This window comes from Dipteris shenzhenensis, chromosome 31 (genome assembly GCF_047967505.1).
Source record: "Dipteris shenzhenensis isolate YYH24624 ecotype China chromosome 31, Dip_SZ_1.0, whole genome shotgun sequence".
Lineage (NCBI taxonomy): Eukaryota > Viridiplantae > Streptophyta > Polypodiopsida > Gleicheniales > Dipteridaceae > Dipteris > Dipteris shenzhenensis.
In genome coordinates this window covers 14576992-14593865 of record NC_141626.1, presented here as the reverse complement: position 1 = coordinate 14593865, position 16874 = coordinate 14576992, and the positions used below count along the sequence as shown (strand labels likewise).

At 42.0% G+C, this 16874-nt stretch overlaps 1 protein-coding gene across 1 annotated transcript; it reads left to right on the top strand.

Annotated features, from left to right (window-relative positions):
• Nucleotides 1-8950: 8950 nt before the first annotated feature.
• Nucleotides 8951-14906, top strand: LOC147881075 (serine/threonine-protein kinase AtPK2/AtPK19-like). The gene is made up of 6 exons (XM_087369747.1): nucleotides 8951-10499; nucleotides 11743-11825; nucleotides 11941-12061; nucleotides 13775-13948; nucleotides 14034-14141; nucleotides 14258-14906. The coding sequence occupies exons 1-6, from the start codon at nucleotides 9762-9764 to the stop codon at nucleotides 14579-14581; spliced, it is 1548 nt and encodes a 515-aa protein (XP_087225873.1). The 5' UTR covers nucleotides 8951-9761; the 3' UTR covers nucleotides 14582-14906.
• Nucleotides 14907-16874: the final 1968 nt, after the last annotated feature.

The window sequence follows — 16874 nt, the reverse complement described above, 5'->3', positions numbered from 1 at the left end:
GTATTTGATTCAAGATCTAAGCACCTAGAGACATGCGCCTTAAAGAGAGCTTTGCGCTGATATATGTTTCATAAGAAACAGACAAGCGGCCAAAAAGTTATGGATAGTTTACTAGATGGGGGTAAAAACTATCATTCATGTAAACAGACTGTCAGAGACAGAGAATCATAACTTTTTGCAGCAGTATTTGATTCAAGATTTCATCACATACAAACATGCCTCTTAAAGAGAGCTTCGCGCTGATATAAATTTCATTAAAATCGAACTATCGAGCAGAAAGTTATGAGCAAAATACTAACAGGGGGTCAAACTATCATGAAAACTGCCCTCCACCCATGCTAATTTCGCCTGAGCAGGATGCTCCCTCAAGACTCCACCTTCATCAACGATTCTCCCCTCATAGATTTTGCCTAGAAGAGGGGAAGAAGTTTGCATGGTGGCTCGAGAAACAGATGGACCATGTGTGCATAGTGAGGAGCCGAATAGAAAGAACTTTTAAGGCTTTGAAAGAAAGAAAAGGGAAGAGACACTCAAGAGAGAGAGAACCTGAAGTGACCTTCATTACAAATAGAGTGAGAATCCACTCCAACACTATAAACACAAGGGAGAAGAAGAGGTTTCATACAAAAAAGAGGGAGCGGAAGCTCCAAGACTACTCATAGAGAGAGAATAAACTAGAGAGAGATGGACTCAAGAGTCTACATAAGAGAATATCTACAAGAGGGAGAGAAGGCTCATGGAAGAGGCTTGGGGAGACTAGAGCTACAGCAACATGAGGCCTAATGGTGGAAGAGATTGATGAACAAGGGAGAGGAGGGCTCCTTTTATAGAGATTTTGTTACCCTCCTTCACCCATTTACAATTGCTGCCTATAGATTCCTTTCCCCATTAATCACATAAGCACATATGTCACCATCCATGTCCTTTTTGGCTACTCTTGCCATGTGTCCCATCACAAGATGCTCAAGAATCTTAAAATATTGAGAAAGTCAAGAGTCTCCTCACATGGAGCCCATAGGGACGCTCTCTTTTCCACATGTCCACATCCTCCTTATTCCACATAGGAGTTCTAGAAGGATTCCTCTTGACTTCACACTCCTCCACATGCCTTCCACACGCTTGGCATGTGGCCTCTCTTATATTATTGGAACACATGGACATGAGCCCACCTCTTTATATGACTCACTCTTCCTATTTTCTAAAAAACTCCATAATATCCCATACACAAATAACTCTCACCCCATACCAAGGTATTTATAATTCATACCTATGGTATTTACAATGAGCCATTCCACTCCTCCTCTCCATCCCATACAATATTATAGAAAATAGAAATAAGTGAGAGCCGCTAGGCTATCACTTGATACTCAAACTCTTATCAAACATAGAGAAAAACAATACCAATGCCAAATTAAAAATATCAATTTTTGGCATCACAGTGTATACATGGTCAAGGACATATGAAGGTGATCCATATTTAGTTAGCATCATCATGGTCATAAGGTGATCAATAATTTATTAGCTCCATAGTTTAAACATTTTATTCATGTGATCATTTTGTGTACAAAATGGATCAAATCATGTCGGTAGCATACAAATCGATGAGCTACAAATAGTTATTTGTGAGGGATTTTGCTAGGAGGAGCTTCTATATCATCGGTAGGACTATTGTTGCCATGTATGTAACTCCATAAAATAAAGAAACCCCTTCAACTCACGTGCTACCTTACATTATTCTGAGTGATCGCCTCGAGGTGTAGACATTGCAACATTTCCCCTTTTGTATCTATTGAATGATTGCTAGCTTTCATGTATTTATTATTTATCGAATAATAGGTTTTCTCTTTGTATGTTGCCAAGAATTTTCCCTTTGGTATTCATTGAATGATCGCTAACTTGCATGGATTTATGAGTTATCCAATAGTAAGTTTAATCTTTGTAAGTTGCCAAGAATCATACAAAAAATAATTAAAAACAATTTGTAACAGTGTCATGTAGATTCAACCATTTTTAGTAAAAATTTATTGCTCCTACACGTTTAGACAAAGTTTCTCATAAGCATCGCTCGAACTTTGGGCTCACTCGATGTTTTGACTTACCCGATGATGAAGATTCTACCTAGTCAACGATTTGAGTATTGTCGTGTACTAATGGGCATTGGAAAGTATGTCCATTGGTTGTTCTCCGTTGAAGGCACATTGGCCTTTAAGTGGGAGGTTGTGGGGGTTAAAGGCCACTGTACCTTAACTCCCGTTATATACAATACTCAAACACATATATATGGATGACATAGAAGATTAGGGTATTATGCACCCACCAAAACTTGTGTGGCTCTCTCTTCTGGCTATCCCTCTCTCTCACCTTCTTCAATTCCACTTCCATTGTTGAGATCTCTCAAATGATATGATTTACATGTTGTAGAATCTAAATCATTACCAAAAAATCGGAAAGAATTATGTATTGATGGCCATTGGATAGTATGTCCATTGGTTGTTCTCCCTTAAAGGCACATTGTCCTTTAAGTGGGAGGTTGTGGGGGTTAAAGGCCACTGTACCTTAACCCCCATTATGTACAATACTCAAACACATATATATATGGTAACGATCTCTCAAACAATATGATTTACATGTTGTAGAATCTAAATCATTACCAAAAAATTGGAAAGAAAAGAAGTACAATATTGGTGTAACACATGTTACAAATTTATATAAAAATTTAAAAATTAAATTGATTATCATCTTTAAATATGTCTCTCATAGGACTTTATTGATGGATTATCAAAAAACTATTACAAACGGAAAGAAAAAAGGTATCAAAAGAAAAAGAAAATGTCCACTACTGAAATTAAAGAAGTTCAAAATGTACATATTGAAGCAGTCATGTCATCAACAACATGCTACAATCTTCATCGACGAGGAAAAGAAATAAGGAAGAAAATGAAGAAGTTTAAGCATTAGCAATTTAACTTCAAGAACCTCACTTCATATTTCAAGAGTCAAATCAACTGTGAAACTCAAATTGATGAAATTTTATGTAAAATAAAAAATATAAAATCAATAACAGACATAGCCATAAAATATATTAGGCATAAAGGTCTTTATTTTAAAATTCTAAGAAATTATTATAACATGAGACAAAAAGACATTGTCATTAAAATTTATATCGATATCAATATTGATTGATGTACATAGTGCTTATACTAAAAATATTTTGATTTAAAGTAAGTAAATTTTTACACATATATATCATAAATGTAAAAAAAATGCAAACATTGTCATATTATTTGGTCATTAATACCACAAGAACATTTGGTTATTTATAGGTACTTGTTTTACAAAAGCATTAACATGAGAGAGAGAGAGAGAGAGAGAGAGAGTTATATTCTTCACGAAAAGAAGATAATTCTTAGTTGAAAAAGCTGGGACGATGAAAAGAGATTCAAAAATAACAAATTAGAGTGCAATCTTACCAAGCTCAAATTGGACAGTCAAACTAAGAAATTGCCCATATTTTGTGACTGGTTTGAGCATATCTGCCTCTTTCACACTCGCCCAATGCATACCTAGAGTGATTTTACTTGGATTCCACTTCAAGACATCAAATTAGTATATAGATTCAATGCACACTTTAGTTGGTTGACAAATTTTGAGCAGTAATCATGCAACATCATAATGCTTAGCTTTCATTGGATGATAGATTTTGATTGTAATAATAAAGAGAAGCTTTGTTGTAGCTATAAAGGGCTCGTTGCTAAATATATGGGATCATAGATCTAATGGCATCAAACATGCCACATGGATTCATACGATTTGAGAATCTCAAAAAACTCTCTAGTGTTGCCCAAGTAACAGGCAAAAATGCCATGACAAAAATCAAATCAATCTAAAACTTAAATTCATATTAAATAGACCTTCATTAAAATAAGGTCAATACATACTTGATTAAACATAGTGCACACTCTAACCTACCCTATAGTGACCTTGCCTAACTCTAACCTTAGCCAACCTTACTAGATCAACCAAGCTAATTAACCCAATCTAACATAACCCTACCCACCCTAACCTTACTTGACCAATCGAGACCTAAACACAACTTAACATAATCCTAATATTACCAAACCAACATAGCTATAACTTGCCTAAGGCACAATGAGACACACGCAAGGCGGGAGGAAGGCATGGCAAGGGAATTGTGCAAGAGGAAGGAGGAGGCAAGTTGAAGTGGAAGGATGGGCGAAGCAGCAGGATTGAGGTGAAGTAGTAGGATCCAAGAGAGAGGAGTGCAAGGTTAGGCACCATTGGCAAAGCTAAAGTAGGACAAAGAGAAGGTGAGTGTGGTGAGGATTGGAGATGAGAGAAGTAGGGGGATGTCATGAGGTGCTTCCATCCACAAGCCTTGCTAGCTACCTCGACTCTTGCCTTGGGGTTGTCTTAGTATAAAGCCCCAAATCTGGCCAAAACCTTGCAAAACAACTCCAATATAGCAATGCTAGCAACAATGATGATTAGAAATCTAGCAAGAATTACAGTCAAAGCCTCAAAAGCACTTTGTTGGAAGAGGCAAGCAAGAGGGGAGATGAAAGATATGGTTGGGAAGGGAGATGCTAGGAAGTGGTAAAACAACACATCTTGGCTTCCCGTAGTCCTCCAATTGTCTGATAGAATTGCCCACCTTCTATACATCAGGAGTTACCACAAGCCAAATTGCTCCAAACTGCTACTTCCATGGATACTCCTGCCTCCCTGTCACTGCTACCTATGCTCTAATGCCATCCGTGAGCTTTGTAGTAGCGTGTCTTGCCTTGCTTATACTGGCACTTTCAGCCATGCATATGCTGATCTTGTGCTATGTGTGTGTGTGTGTGTGTCTTGACGCAGAGGGAGCTGGAGCCAAAGAGGGAGAGCAGGAGGAAGGGAGAGAGAGGTAGTGACGGAAGAGAGGGGGGTAGGGAGGGGCCAAGCTAAGGGAAGGGAGGGAGTGGTGGTGAGGGATAGGCAGTTTTTTAGGGAGACATAATGCTTGGAGTTTTTAACAATCAATTGATTAGTTCTCTATAGCTTGATTAGTGTAATTAACCTAATTTAGTATGCCCCTCAAACCCCCCCTCCCCTCAGTGCATTCCCTACTCCCTCTCTCATCCCCTATCTCCCTCTGCTCAACTGCGCAGAGATGATGGAGATCCCGTCCTCTAACAACAAGCTTCTCTACCTCTCAGTCTATCCTCCCTCACAGTCTCTTTGAGACTCTCCCTTGAAAGGGGAGACAAGACATAGAAATAAGAATTTGTTCATGTTGAAAATCTGGTGATAATGAACCTTTTGCTAGATTCAAGCTCCAAATTCAAAATTGAGTATCTCTAATCTGATTGCCAAAGGCGAGAGGAGGCTAAACATTAGAAGAAGATTTGGGTCTATGGCTGGGGATTTCCATCTAAGCCAATGGTGCTAGATGGTGAAGCCGCGAAAACGACTAGGTTGGATGGCTCAAGGCATAGACTGGCAAGATGCATGTGACATTGAGGAGGAGAGCCAAAATCCATAACAATGGAGTGAGAAATATTGAAGGCGAAGATGGATGTGTAGCTACAATAGGCAAGTTACATTTGCTCTGGGGCTAGAGGGATGGGATGGTAGATAGGGAAGACGTTGTATAGCGATGGCCAAAAAAGGGGGGTGTGTAAAGGGAGGGGGGGGGGGGGATAAATCGAAAGAGACATCTAGAGAGGAAAAAGAAGAAATGAGAGATGGAGCCAAGTTCATCCAGAGTGAGCTAGAAGCATCAAGAGGGATGCCCTACACCCTAAGGGGGGTGGACATATTAATTTTTACAAAGTTAGGTTAATTGCATCTAGGGGCGCCTTGGAGGCCACTAATTAATTTGATTTCCCCCCCAAAGTTCACTAGGGGGACATGTCCATTGTATTATTTCAAACAAGTGAATGATAATGCACAAGGCGTGCCCAAAGGAAATGAGCATGGAATGATTTAAGGAGAGCCAGGAGATAGAGAGGAAGTAGGAATGAGGGCAGGTAGTAGGTTGAAATCTAAAGGCGAGTGTGTTTGCAAATATGGTTGCCGATGTCTCTTTAGATTTCAAATGAGAGGATTTTATTGAGCATAGTGTAGAGCAGAGAATGATCACACCAATAGATGAAGTTAGCTCCGCATTTTTGGTTGTTGGTTGGTATGTTGGTCCAAATGTGGTCCAAGGTTGATCCATGTATTGTTGAGGGCTTGTGAATAAGTTGTTTCATATTTTGTTTTGACATGAATTGCTGGAGTTGTGTGTTGAAGTATCGTAGTCAATGTTGAAGTCTCCCAATATGTATGTTAGATTCCTTACATTCAAAGTGGCGAGCATTTGGTGGAGGGTGTGAAACAGAATGTGTGCCTTGGTCTTGGCTGACTTGTAGACATTAAGTACACCTACGTTGCACTTTTTTTGTGGGTAATTCAGCACTATATTGTGGAAGCTATAAACCTCCCTCACATAGTGGAGTTCATTTTTGTAATATGCAGAAATCCCAAGCTGTGTCCTAGGAAATACATTGGAAGTTAGGGAGGCATGCATTTTACGTTCGAGCAACATGCATTTATCCATGTAGAGGGTTGTTGCTGCAAAAATGCTTTTACTGAAGAGGATGTTGGTAAATGACACTGTATTAAGGGATTGCATTGTGCTCTCATAGCGCTCCTGTGAAAAAGAGTCAATTTGGTCTAGTGAACCAGAGAGATTGTGATTTTAGTCACTCAATTTCTTGGAGGACAATCGAGTCAACCTTTATGTGCTTTTGTTCGAGCTTCATTAGAAGGTATAGGTTTGAGGGGTCTTGCACTCGAGATAGAGCAGTGCATACAAGACCATGTGATTTGATGTTGGATGGATCAAAGGCAAGGGAATCCATTGAGAGTCCTTGAGCATGGTGGATGGTTTGCGCAACAGTAGGATGGCATGTGAGATACTGTGTTTAAATGGTTCTTTCCAATTGGAAATTCACCCACTATTTGTTTGATTGGAGCCCATGTTTTTGGCATGTTGTGCAAGAATAGGAAGCTATTATTGCTATGTGTTCGCATTCCTATGTTGGAGTCATGGAATTAGATCCAAGCAATGGGAGGCTTGGTGTTACTTTATGAGTGTTTAAAAAATCCATCTGCACCATTGACAAGCTTGTCGCTTATGTCCAAATTATGGGAACAAATTTTGATGATCATGGCAGGCTTGAGTTTAAGCTCAGTGTGAAATCCTTCAGTAGCCTTTTGAATCTTCGAGTATGCAGATTGTTTTGCTGCAAACCTTGTGCCTTGTATCAAATGTCTTGAGGATGTGAGGTTGGGTGTCAAGGAGATTGAAGACCTCATTATTGTGTTTATCTCTAGAAGCATTTGTATAGAAAAGGTGTGCCACTAGATGTTTTTGTTGGGGATCAAATAGGTATAGTTCATTCAAGGGAGCGAGGTCATTGGTTCTTTGTGCTCCCACACGAATTCTATATGAAGGGAGCATTGTTTTGATGCATTGGTTGTTTGTGTTCCCACACGAATTCTATTAAAAATTTCTATGAAGGGTGCATTGTTTTGACGCATTGGTTGTTTGAGTTCATAGTACTGAACATGAGTCTTCAAAAAAGAAGGCCACATCGCCAATGATGTGGATCGCTCTGAGAAAATCCAAGAGTCTCTTGTTGGGCTAGCTTGGCACAAGTCACCATAAAGAAGGTCTATGCCTTTGAATGGATCCAAATGGTTGTGCTTGATTTCATGCAAATGCATGTCCACATCAACAAATGTGTTTTGCCCTATTAGGGACACTTCTTCAAACACTACCACCTCCAAGTTTCGAAAATTGAAAATGGGAATTTTTCGCTTTTTCCTAATCGCCTTCACTTAGACCTACCTCATGGCAGGCCAAAAATATAAAAGAAAAGAAAAATGGAAATTTAGCTTTGCCCTTCCCCCTAGGGTAGGCCAAAACTGTTGTAGGATTAGGATTATGTAAAGATTAAGACGATGTTCCCGTGTTGACCATTCCTTCACTACGGAGGCAAAGAATAGGAAAACTCCAACAGATTGCTGTAGACTCACGGCTATCTTTGATGATTTGGGTGATGTTAAGTGTCAAAGTAGGGAGGAGAGAAATGCGGAGGCATTTGAGCCAATGCGATGCTTTGATTTTCTAGCAAGCAACCTGGAACGTAGGAAATTGAGTTGTGTGTACATCTTGCTTCTTTGTTGCATCATGGGATTGCCCTTTAAAAAAAAAGAAAAAGTAAAACTCATCCACCCACTCACGCACCCAATTAGAGGCTATCTAGGGGGACTTGCCTTGCCTCTAATCCACTTGGGGATAGAACGAGGGCTTCCTGGGGCACCCAGGTAGGTGCGGCGGTCCCTCGTTCGATGCCCAACAGGGAAATGTCCTCTTATCTTTAAAATTTTTTTTTTCTGTTGAACACACCCATACCACACTCATGCATTCGTGGTCCTATCGAGGGGCACCCTGCCCTGGACCGGTGGGCAATGGGTCCACAGCTGTGGCACTCACACACACCACACACACGCATCCAACCACAGGCTAGGACTCCATGCCCGAGCCACCACGAAGACTTGAACCCATGAGCCGAGGGTTGGCAGTCCAACACTCAAACCACTGGGGAGGCAATGTTCTCTGATCTTGTGAGGTGTATGAATGGGAAGGCATCGATGGTTTGGGTAAATGCAGACGTGGCGAGTGACTCTTGGCGGCGAAGCAACGCGAGCGGGGCCTACGAAAAAGGAGGGGAGCGAAAAAGAAGAAGAAGAGGAGGAAAGTGAAAGGGGGGGCTAAATTTGGCGATGTGGAATTGGAGGTAACGAGTAAAGGCAGGAATAATAAGGTATGTGTCGTGAATCAATTGTGTGGAGGCTCTAAAATAAAGGCTGTGTAAAGGGTGGTGCCAATCTTTTGTTAGGTGGATGTACTTATCTCAGGCCCATCGTCTTCTTCCTCGTTCCCTCTCTGTTTCGAATTTGCATTCTGAGAGGCCATCAGTTGTTTTTCATCAGCTGCCCAAATGTAATCCTTGGGGCTTCTCTCCGGCCGCCCTCGGGTGAGCTGTGCTTTTTTTGGGTACCCTTCTTTCTCTGTTTTGTCCTCTGTTTGCTCTGTGGGATTCCTTCTCTTGCAAACTCTCTGTTGGCTCCTTTGCAAACTCTCTGTTCTTTCTCTTCCAACTCCATTGCAAACTCTCTGTTCTTTCTTTTCCTTCTCCTTTGCACACACTCTGTGTTTTCTACTCTCTTCCCTTGTGTTTTGCTGCTGCCCTTTTGCTACCCTCCCTTTCCTGCCCACATCGATCCCCTCCTCTTTGACTTTGATTCAAAAGAACGAATTAAGCTTCCCTTTTAGCTTTCGTGCCTGCATCTTTCCCAACCCAGCATCTATCTCCCCGACTGCCTTTCTGCCCCCCCGGAAATCTTTGCTCTCTTTTCAAAATTCATCCTCTCTGCTGCATCTCCTCCCAACCATCCATCATCCTTTGCCCATCTCCATTCCTTGCTTTCCTTGCCCATCTCCTCCTCCTCCTCAATCGCACTTCATGAGTCTGGCCTGCAGCGCTTCCTTGCCCTTTGCCACACCCCCCGTGGCACCCTCCCGCTTCCCTTCCTCCCTCCCGGACCTCCCCCTCCCGGTCTCTTCCGGCGGCCTTCTCTTTGCCAGAACCGTCCACACGATTGCAGCGCTTCGCAGCTTACCATTTGCCTGTGTCTACCTTTAAGCGATGGCGGGCTTGTCCTCCTTTGGCGCTTCCGCTGCTCGGAAATTGAAGCCTTCCCTGCTAGGCAGAATCGTGATCGTGCCTCCAGAAGGCGACTCCCTCCAAGGCCACTGTGAAGCAGGGGAATTCGACTTCTCTGAGGTCTTTGGACCCTTGCCGCCCCCTCATCCTGGCACTCAACTCTCATCGATCAACGAATCCGCCAGTTCTTCGACCTGGTGCGTAACGGAGCTGGTCACAGGGAGAGATCCTGCCGTGATTTGCACCCGGTCGCATTCCTTAGTGGGGCCATCCCCTCGCCCGAGCATCGTTAGGCAGACTAGTTTGCGCTCTTGGGACGACTCTGATGCCAGGATATCTTTTGATACCCATCGCGTTTTGAAGGAGAGGCCTGTGCTGAGTGTTTCTCCTCCGAGGATCTCGTTCAGTAGCTCGGATGATAGCGTCAGTGACGGAAGTGGTGAAGAGTCAGATACAGTAAAAGAAACGGCCCAGCAAGAGCGAATAACTGAACAAAAATTGGGGCCTCAAGACTTCAAATTATTGCGAGTTGTCGGCCAGGGTGCGTTTGGGAAAGTGTTTCAGGTGCAAAAAATTGAAACTCAGGAGATATTTGCAATGAAAGTCATGAGGAAGGACAGAATCATGGAGAAGAACCAGGGGGATTACATGAAAGCAGAACGAGATATCCTCACTAAAATTGTTCACCCATTCATTGTTCAGCTTCGGTACTCATTTCAGGTATTATTTCTTGTGGGTGTACCCTTGTTCCATGTGCTGCTGGTGCTTCTGCTTACTACGGCTGCTTCTCAAGTCTGAGATGTGACATTGGCTGCTTAAATAGAAATAAGTCATCAAATTGCACGAACTCAGACAGGGGAACGTTTTGTTGGACATTATACTTTTTAAAATGTCCTACTGGGAAGGACTATGTAGTCGTTTGCCAACTGATTTTCCATATTCTAGTCATTGCATTTTTTCTTAATGCAAGACCGTCCCTGGGTGTTGATGCTGTCATCACTTATCCTAACACTGAACGGATCTTTAGCCATAGGACAAGAAAGCATAGTTTCCAGAAACAGCGTTTTGGACCTGCTGAAACCGAATGCTGTTTTGGGAAATTTGAAATGCTGTTTCAGGCCTCCGTTTTTCTATTTTCTCTTGCACGCCGCCCATGTTTCATTTTCCTGCCACCGTCCGCCCATTTTCAACACTCCTCCCTGCCGGCTCTCCTCATGCATATATTGGCCGTCTTCTTGGCCAATAAACAGGCTGTTGCGAACTGCTTAAGCTCCAAAACAGCCCGTCTATCCTCAAGCTGTCCTCTTGCTACCTACCAAAATCTAACCTAGTCTACTGCTTCAACATATTGCCCGTATTTTCTGGCTTCAATAATGAAATATGTATGTATAATATATATACATTATTAACGTTAAAAACCAAAACTCCATTTGCACCGTTTCTTCCGGTGGCTGAAACTCTGAAACACCATTTCCCACATTGCTCCATGTCATTGTTTCTGAAACTCCTAGAAACTATGGGAAAAAGCCTAGGCAGGTACCATTCTATTTTGATCAGGTTGGGGAGAGCTTACAAGGAATCAACTGTCCATGGACTCAGAAATCCTTTTTTTGACAACTCGTTTAAGCCCAGAGCTTGCAAGTGTTCAAAAGGCTAGAAAGATGCTGTGAGTTTAATTAATAAATTTTCTGAATTGAGCAAAATACAGTGTCCAGCTTGTGATTGACTATATGGTTCTGAGGCGAAGGCTGAGTTGCTTGCCTGCAGGCTGCTTGTAGATTCTCACATTACATAGAAAGAGCTATTTTTCTTACCTTGCCAAATTATGTACAAACAAATGCTTGGTTTTTGACTCATTTATGACAAAGAAGATATGTGATACATGGCTTATCTGCAGAACATGTGATCTAATGTGGTCAAGCTTTGATATCTCACTCATATCTTTCCTCTGTCTGGATTGCAGACCAAGTCCAAGCTGTATCTGATTTTGGACTTCATAAATGGAGGGCATCTATTCTTCCAGCTTTATCGACAAGGGACATTCAGGTATCTTTAGTATTTAGTTATAGCACGGCTCTGATATTTAGCTGTCAATAAGGTTTTTGAAACAGTTTCTGCCAGTCTCTTTTTTATTGTAACCCTTTAAAGTTTTATTTTTTAGTGAGGAGCTGGCCCGTGTCTATACAGCTGAGATAGTGGCTGCAGTTGCACATCTTCATAAAAATGGCATCATACATCGGGATCTTAAGCCAGAAAATATTCTTTTGGACGCTGAAGGCCATGTAGGTTCTCTTTAACTTGGACCTAAATTTTGAGGAAAATTTAGAATGATTACATCATGAGTACCCAATGGCAGCTAAAAACTGAATGGGGCGTTACACTTTCTTTTATCTATTGGTCAATTTATCTGGAGCCTCATGGTGATATAAATCTACAGCAGTGCATGCATGTGAACTCTGGCGTCAAGTTTTGTCAGGGACACTAGAGTTTCGCCTGTACATTCTCAGAATGGCTGGGAAGCATTCATCTCAGCTTTTGCAATCTGCTGAGAGAATGCCGTAATGTTATTTTTAAAGACATTAGTGCTAACTACTTTGCCGTTGTTTGAGTTTGCTCAAGCCTCATTTCAGATTGGGTTCCCTTTTCACACATTTTTGTTCCCAAACTCTCGAAACTGCATGTTTGGTTTAAAAAATCCTGAAAATGGGACCTTTGTTAACCAATAACCCATGCCGTTAGCATCCCCCCCTTCCTGCAGTTGATCCATCCATGTGTGGCAAGCCTGAAGTTTGTATTGTTTGGACTTGTCAAATGTTCACTAGCGATATTTCACCTCAGTGTTGGACAGGCCTTTCTAGCCCAATAATATATCCTCTCTTCAATACTCAAATGTCATTCACTTACTCAAACTTTATTCAATGACTCATACCCTACACCTCAACAGGTAAACCTTATTTCTGATTTGTTGTTTCAAAAGTTAAAAACTTCTAGACACACACGTCACGACTTAACTGTAGAGCAAAGACGTAGTGAGAGAAGGATTTAAGGATGAGGGAAGAGATTCTGAAAGGAATGGTCCAAAATGGAGAAGGGTAGGAGGAGAACTAGGGGGCTTTCCAAAACAGCCAGAACAATCCTAAAAGGCGAGGCAAGTCAAGAAGGGGCTAAAGCTTTCAACCTGGAGTTTTGCCTGGGCAAAACGCATTTGATGATAATTCAAAATTTTAAATTAATACTCTTCGGCAAGCATGCTCCTAACAGCCAGCAGCTAAGTTCACTTTTCGAATAGCCAGCCTTCAGCATAGGTGCCAACTCAAGACAAACCAATAAGAGAGATGTAGAACAGGGGTTAAAAGGATATTTCCAAGTCTGGTCCCTTGCTTACTAAGGAAGCACTTTCAATCCTCTTATGCCAACATTAATCAAATACCACACCCATGCCCTAGGAACATGCTTGTGCTGATCTTGGAATAATGTACTACCAGTCTCGCATCGACACTCCCTAGTGGTAAAGGAAAAGGTCCTTTTGCATTCAGGCCAGAATGGCCCCATTCTGTTGGGGATACTTCTAGAATGAAGATGCAACTTGCTAGCCATGCATCAGGCACACCACACACACGGCGCATGCACGCACAGACGCATGCATTCGATGGATGAGATACCTTACATGGACGACAGCGAGTTTGTGTAATGGCCTTTGTAGTCCACCAGAGAAATTTAAGATAATTGATGGTTTTTTGTTTTAGGACTTACAAGGGTCAATTTAACAGAGGGCTTATGTAGACAGTAGGGGGGATGGCATATGTACAACATGAAAATCTTTGGGAAAGATCTAGAACTTCAGAGTAGGGCCATGGATGGAAAGTAAAACGAGAAATGTGGAGATGTTTTAGGCTCATTAGTTTACAGTTAAGGTCTTGATGTCAGGGCTGCTTGAGGTACCTTGCATGCCAAGAATGCTACGTTAATTTTGGCATTGAACGATGGTTTTGCAGGTGAAACTTACAGATTTTGGCTTGGCCAAGGAGGTTGATGATTCTAAGCCAACAAACTCGATGTGTGGAACCGTGGAGTACATGGCACCTGAAATTGTGCTGGCAAAGGGCCATGGGAAAGCTGCTGATTGGTGGAGTGTGGGTATCTTGCTTTATGAAATGCTTACTGGCCAGGTGCGCTCTTTATAAGATTTAATTCTGATATTTCCTGCCCTTTTGTATTCTTCATGTAGTAGTGATACATTGGTTTATGTTGCAGCCCCCTTTCACGCACAAGAATAGGCAGAAGCTTCAGCAGAAGATTGCGAAGGATAAAATTAAACTTCCCTCATACTTGTCAAGTGAAGTTCACTCTCTTCTGAAAGGAGTATGATAATCTCTGTATAATCTACTCTTTTGCACTCTAGTTTTGATGAATTCATTGCCAGGATATGTCTATTCTATTTGTGCTGATATGTTTGTGGGATGCTCTTATATCCGCAGCTTCTTGTCAAAGAGGCAAGCAAACGGCTTGGTAGTGGAGTGAATGGGAGTGATGACATCAAACAGCACAAATGGTTCAAATCAATTAACTGGCGGAAATTGGATGCACGTGAGATACAACCCATGTTCAGTCCACAGGTAAATGGCATGGACTGCATTGCCAATTTTGACGAGAAATGGACCATGATGCCTGCCCAAGATTCGCCAGCTTCCACTCCAAAAGCAGGCGACACAGGGTTTTTTGAAGGTTATACATATGTGGCTCCTAACACGTGGCTCACTTTGCTTGATAAGACGAATATCAGTGAAGCAAAGGTTGTCTGAGGCTGTTTTCAAAGCCTTACACACCTGAGTGGAGCAGATTCATTATTTTTTGCTTCCTTATAAGGGGACTATAAAGGCAGGATTGAAAGCTGTACATTGGCTTTAAATTTGCTGACAAAACTTACTCCACAAAGGATACTGTAGAAGACTTTTTCTCGATCAGTAACGAGGGAGAAAGCACAGTATTTTCCCATACTATTTATAAGAGTGTATTCTATAGAGCCTGGTAATTGTGCCAACAATAATACTCTTTTGTATACTAGGTTTGAAATTTTTTTGATGAAGTAAATTCGGGTTTTTATGGGCAAAGCTAGTCGGTGTGATCTGTTGAGCTATGCTAGTTTTGTTTTGTGTTCCATGCACTTATTTCAGGTCAAATGGAAGCTTTGTGGATTTGTCGGTATCCATATGTTGCCCTTCTGGTCTTCCTTTGACATGGCTCCTAGGGGGCAGAGTGTGTTCATAATGATTTGTTCAAGAGGATCTATCTAGAAACTAATGGTGTGACTGTGCACAGCTTTGGTTTTATTGTCTTGTCATAATGTGAAGTCTTTAAATCTTAATTCTTATTTTGGCTTGTTTTGTATAATTTTTTTTCTTTACCTACCCTTAGCTCTCCAAGAAGTAGCAGTAGCAACACTCCAAGCCAACTAGCGGTAGCCCATGAAACAAATGGCAGCAGCTGAGCAACGGCAAAGCACAACAAGCAGAAGCAAAGCGCAAAGTATTAGCAGCACCAGGCAACGTACAATGATAGGCTAGTAGCAGAGCAACGACCAGCAGTCTACTCCATCAGCCAAGCAACCCAACATAGGAAATAAACAAGGCAACCCAATAATGCAGCAGTAGCACTACATAAGGCACTATGCAGAGCTATGCAAGGCAAAAGCAAGCACACTGCAAGCAACAACAAGGTTAGAAGCACAGCAAGTGTAGTAGCAAGACCTTTTGTCTTATTTTTGAGGTTTGAGGTGTTGCCATTGTATGTATATCTCTGCTTTGTGTTCAGAGTTATTTTGGCTAGAGCTTTGCTAATCAATTTTGGAGCTAGGAACTGTCTTTTTACTTAGCAGCTAAGAGCATTTCTTCATGTAACAGCTGGGAGTTTTTTTCTTCACATTGCATTCTCTATATCATGGGCCATTGTTTCTAGGCATTTTTTGGTCCTTCTAATTGCAGCCTCCATTGCTGTGTTTTTCAGGTCTATCTCCGTAGTACACATTCTCATCTCATTATTACTCTAGTAAGGGCAATCATTACATTGGGAAAAATTACGACGAGAGCACGATTCCAACCCAATGTTCAAAATATGCCCACCAGCATGTTGCATCACGGTCCCAAAATTGCCCTGAAGATAGTTTTGTAATTGGCTACACCCGATTGTGCATTGACCTTAGATCATTGATTAAGATACAAGCTTGATCGATACTCAAATTCTGGAGAAGAGGCTCCCCTTAAGATCATTTGGAGAAAATTCTACATTAAGATGTCAATAGGAACATTACCACATTAGAGAAATTTACCTAAGATGTAATTTATCCAACGGAGCTTCCATATATGGAAGAGGAAAATTGGACAATACAGTGCAACTGAATATTCAGATATTGTGCCATCACTTTGGTGGGCGGATCTCCCATAGTGCCACGGTGCCTGGTTTGAACCTATAACTCCTTGCAAGGGGAGGACCTCATCCTCGGGCGTTGCGGCTGTGGGGCTGAGCGTGGACGTGGTGGCTGTAGTGCTAGGCGTCGACGTTGTGGATATGGTGTTAAGCGAGGATGTTGTTGATGTCCCCAGGACCTTGCCTCGCGTGTGGACGATCATTGCGGATCTACGCATTGCTTAGTCTGTCGTTGACAGACATCCTCTTCCGTCTCTTCTTCCATGTCCGTGTTCGTGTACTTGTCTTCTAGTACCCTCTCATTCCTCTGCACTAGAAGTTTTTGACGGGATCATTCTCTTGGGGGTGGTTTTGCTGCGGGGTTGTTGGCAGAGTTGTCCTCAGAAGGGGTGGTAGGCTGGCCAAGCTTCTTGGCCATTTGCTTTGTCTTGGCCATGGGGGATGGGGAGAGAGGGGGAGAGGGTGCGAGAGGGAGAGCAGGGGATGGGGGATCAGTGGCAAGTGGGAGGTGGTGTTGGAGTGTGGGAGTGGATAGCTCTTTAAACAATGAAACGAAAATGAGACCTAATTCCTTTTTATAGGGCCTAAAAGCATAATTTTTTGAAGTACTTATTTTCAACATAAGCTCCCTCTTTCTCCCTCGCCTCTTTCTCTCCCTTTGCGACCTTGTCC

Excerpts from the sequence above, each read along its gene's own strand:
- LOC147881075 (XM_087369747.1), top strand. The coding sequence starts at position 9,762 with ATGGCGGGCTTGTCCTCCTTTGGCGCTTCCGCTGCTCGGAAATTGAAG. Across the intron at positions 10,500-11,742 it reads AGCTTCGGTACTCATTTCAG|ACCAAGTCCAAGCTGTATCT; the intron begins GTATTATTTCTT and ends TCTGGATTGCAG. Across the intron at positions 11,826-11,940 it reads TATCGACAAGGGACATTCAG|TGAGGAGCTGGCCCGTGTCT; the intron begins GTATCTTTAGTA and ends TTTATTTTTTAG.